The 3,674-nt window shown below is 56.1% G+C and overlaps 1 protein-coding gene across 1 annotated transcript; it reads left to right on the top strand.

The window, feature by feature from the left end:
* The first annotated feature begins 528 nt into the window (after positions 1-528).
* Positions 529-3,445, top strand: SERTAD1 (SERTA domain containing 1). The gene is made up of 2 exons (XM_065920593.1): positions 529-686; positions 2,390-3,445. The coding sequence occupies exon 2, from the start codon at positions 2,390-2,392 to the stop codon at positions 3,110-3,112; it is 723 nt and encodes a 240-aa protein (XP_065776665.1). The 5' UTR covers positions 529-686; the 3' UTR covers positions 3,113-3,445.
* Positions 3,446-3,674: the final 229 nt, after the last annotated feature.

Below are 3,674 nucleotides of genomic sequence, written 5' to 3'. Positions count from 1 at the left end.
TTACGGAATGGAGCCCAGGAAGGGACTCCAGGTCCATTCCACTCCCTACCCCTAACTCCCGTCTGTAACCACGATTGAGTTCAACTACCCAGAATTTGCTTATATAGTGCTCTTGCAGATAATACCTTACTTTAAGTTTCCCAACTCTCAAGAGGTAAGCAAAAAGATCCCCCTTTAACAGACTCTGTGGGCTCAGAAATCAGAATTTGAACCCAGGACTAAGCTGGCCTAGAGTGTAGACCCCTGTTGGGGCTGCTTGCGTAAGCTCAATTATTGGGTTTGACAAGTGCGTGGGCAGGTGTGAGGGGGCCCACAGCTTGAGAGACAAAAGCCCCACCGCGCTACCGTCCTACAGGGCCAAGAGCCACCCTATCTTCCTCCTCCCTTCAAGAAGCCTCCCGGACATGCGCCCTAAAGACAACTCGCCCCTCTTTCTAGCCTGCCTTCTACAGGCTCCGCCCATCACTGTCTAGGACCAATCCCTGGGCGAAGGGCGGGGCTGCCAGCGGAGTGGGCGGTAACTAAGAGGAGTCAGGAGCCGGGAGTCGTGAGCTGGAGTCAGAACTGCGTCTCTCAACCCAGGCGCCGGTTGCTGAAGGAGAGCGGGCGAGCAATGCTGCCGCCACCGCTTCCTGATTGGCTGCGGGTGGCTCCCTCTTCTTTCTGATTGGCAGCTGGTGAACTAGGTATGTAAATGAAGGGAAGAGGCCTGGGGAAAGAGGGGTACTGGCCGCGGGGTCCTTTGGCAGGTTCGATCCCCGGTTCGGCAGGTGCGCGCCAGGACTGCCCGGGATCGAGGCGCACGGGCCTCTCCGTGCCGCCCGCCCCGGCCTGGCGGGTGAATCACACCGCAGCCCGGGAAGGGGGCGGAGGCGCCGGCTCTCTGGCTCCGGCTGCGTGACTCACCCGCCCCCGCCGCCGCCGCCGCCGCCGCTTCGGGAGGAGTAGCCTCCACTGCCTTCCGGAAGCGAGCGGAGGCCGAGAGGGCAGAACGGCCCTCCGGGGATCCCGGGCCGCAAGGTCCCGGGTGGCAAGCAGAAATGACCGCGTCCCGCGGGTCACTGTGAAGAGTGCCGGGGTCTGGGGAGTCGGAATCCCCGGGGGAAGCCGGCCTGGCGCCGCCAGGGGGCGCCGGGACCGGGGGGGCGGAGTCGGGGGTGGCGGCTGAATTCCTGCGGTTCCGGACTCTCGGATCTGCTGGGAAGGAGGCGAGGACCCAGTTTTGAGTAGTGTGAGGGGGTCACTCTTGAAGTCCTTCTGGGCAAGGACTTGGGTCCTGCAGGCTGCCTGGCTTAAAAAAGCAGGTTGGGTCAGGGGCACCCACCCCGGGGAAAGTGTGGGTCTTCAAACTTCTCTCCGTGACCCCCGTGCCCGTGAGGATTTTCCGGCAAACTGTCCGCGCTGCCTCTCAAATAAATCGTGAATCGACCATCTTCCTTCCGTGTCCATTGCCGCCTTATACTTCCAAGTCACCATCTTCGCCCACCCCCAAAGACTGCAGTAGCCTCCGAAAAGATCTCAGAGCCACTCTCCCCGCCCCTCCTCGCTCCCCCTGCCTCTTAGCAGCCAAGGGGATCTTCTGGAAACCTAATCAGTCCACAACACCACTGTCCTCCCTGCTCAAACCCCTTCAATGACTTCCCACCACACCCCCCAATAAAATCCAAGCTCCTTGCCTCTGCCTGCTCTCGAACCCCCCCACATCCTCCCTACTCCATCCTCAACCCCCACGCCCCGCACTGACTAGAGTCCTTTTTTCAGTTCAAACTCATCCAGTCTCTTAGGTTTTTCTTTGCCCTTGCTGTTTTTTATTCCCAGAATGCCTTCCCCCTGGTTCTTCCATGGCTGATTTTTTTCTCGTACTTGAGGGCTCATTTCAAATGTCACCTCCTCAGGGGAGCCTTCCCTGACCACTCTCCAGAAACTTTTAGCACTTTCCTAGCACCATCGGTACATTTCTTGTGTTTGTTTATTGTCTGATGCTGTTAGTAGACAATAAATATTAGATTAAACCATGTGAAACAACTGCTTTTATAGGTTAAAAAAAAGTTGAATATTGGACATTTCACACTGGACATTTTCACATTGAACACTTCACATTAGCCATTTCATATAGTTCATTGAAGAAATAGATAATAATAGTTATTATCAATAGTACTTATTTACAGGAGTAATTGCTATGTACCAGACACTGTCCGAAGTGCTTTTTTAAATCTCATTTGTTCTTTAAAACAACTCTAGGAAGTAGATACAATTATCATTCATGTCTTAAAGCTTCCCCAAGAAAACGTAGGCTCAGAGAGGTTAAGTGCTTTGCCCAAGATCACACAGCAATGGTCAGAACTTCACACTGGCTTTCCATAACTGAATGACTCTTCCCTCCCCACAGATGATGCTGAGCAAGGGCCTGAAGCGAAAGCGGGAGGAGGAGGAGGAGGAGCAGGAGAAGGAAACCCTGGCAGTGGACGCCTGGTGGCTGGATCCCAGCCACTCAGCAGTAGCTCAGGCGCCCCCGGCCGTGGCCTCCAGCTCTCTCTTTGACCTCTCGGTACTCAAGCTCCACCACAGCCTGCGGCAGAGTGAGCCGGACCTGCGGCACCTGGTGCTGGTAGTGAACACGCTGCGGCGAATCCAGGCATCCATGGCACCCACGGCTGCCCTGCCACCTGTGCCCACCCCGCCTACAGCCCCCAGCGTGGCTGACAACCTGCTGGCCAGCTCTGATGCTGCCCTCTCAGCCTCCATGGCCAGCCTCCTGGAGGACCTCAGCCATATTGAGGGCCTGAGCCAGGCCCCACAGCCCCTGGTAGACGAGGGGCCACTGGGCCGCCCCGCCGGGGGAGCCTCACCCAGCCTGGGCGCCTTGGACCTGCTGGGCCCAGCCACTGGCTGTCTGCTGGACGATGGGCTCGAGGGCCTGTTTGAGGACATTGACACATCCATGTATGACAGTGAACTCTGGACACCAGCCTCTGAGAGCCACAAATCCAGCCCTGAAGATGGACCAGGCAAGGAGGTAGGTCCAGATCTGGACGAGGCCGAGCTGGACTACCTCATGGACGTGCTGGTGGGCACACAGGCACTGGAGCGACCCCCGGGGCCCGGGCGTTGACCCCTCTGGGCTGAGATGTTGATCTGATGTCCAAACTGAGCCTGCTGGCTGGACCAACTCTCCTTGGAAAGACACAGCTGGCTTCCTTTGAGAGGGGCTTTGGAGAGAAAGAATCCAGTCCTGGGCAACTTCACCTCCATGCTCTTGTCTCTGACTGATGGGGAGGGGAGTCTGGGATTGGCCCTTGTGATGAAATGACAGGGCCTTGGTGGCTGGAATGTGATTGGACTAGGTCCTGCGCTGAATCCCCAGAGGCACAGCCTGGGATACATTTGCATCGATGTGGGAAGAGACCCCAACCTGTTTTTTGAAATTAAAGCCAGTCCTGGAAAGTCTGAAGTGTGTGTACTGCTTTGTTTCTGGGCCAAGGCAAGGGTGAGGGTGGTAGAAAACCTCTAACATTTATCAAGCGAGGACTGTGCACGCAGCACAGTTCTAAGCACTTGACATGTGCTAACTGATTTAATCCTCATAACAAGATGGGCATGTTAGTATCCCCATTTTACAGTTGAGAAGACTGAGGCTCCAAGAAGTCAACTCTTAGGGAGATAAATTTCAAACT

This window comes from Muntiacus reevesi, chromosome 2 (genome assembly GCF_963930625.1).
Source record: "Muntiacus reevesi chromosome 2, mMunRee1.1, whole genome shotgun sequence".
Classification (NCBI taxonomy): Eukaryota; Metazoa; Chordata; class Mammalia; order Artiodactyla; family Cervidae; genus Muntiacus; species Muntiacus reevesi.
The sequence above is the reverse complement of the archived record's forward strand: the minus strand, read 5'-3'. Positions and strand labels throughout refer to the sequence as shown.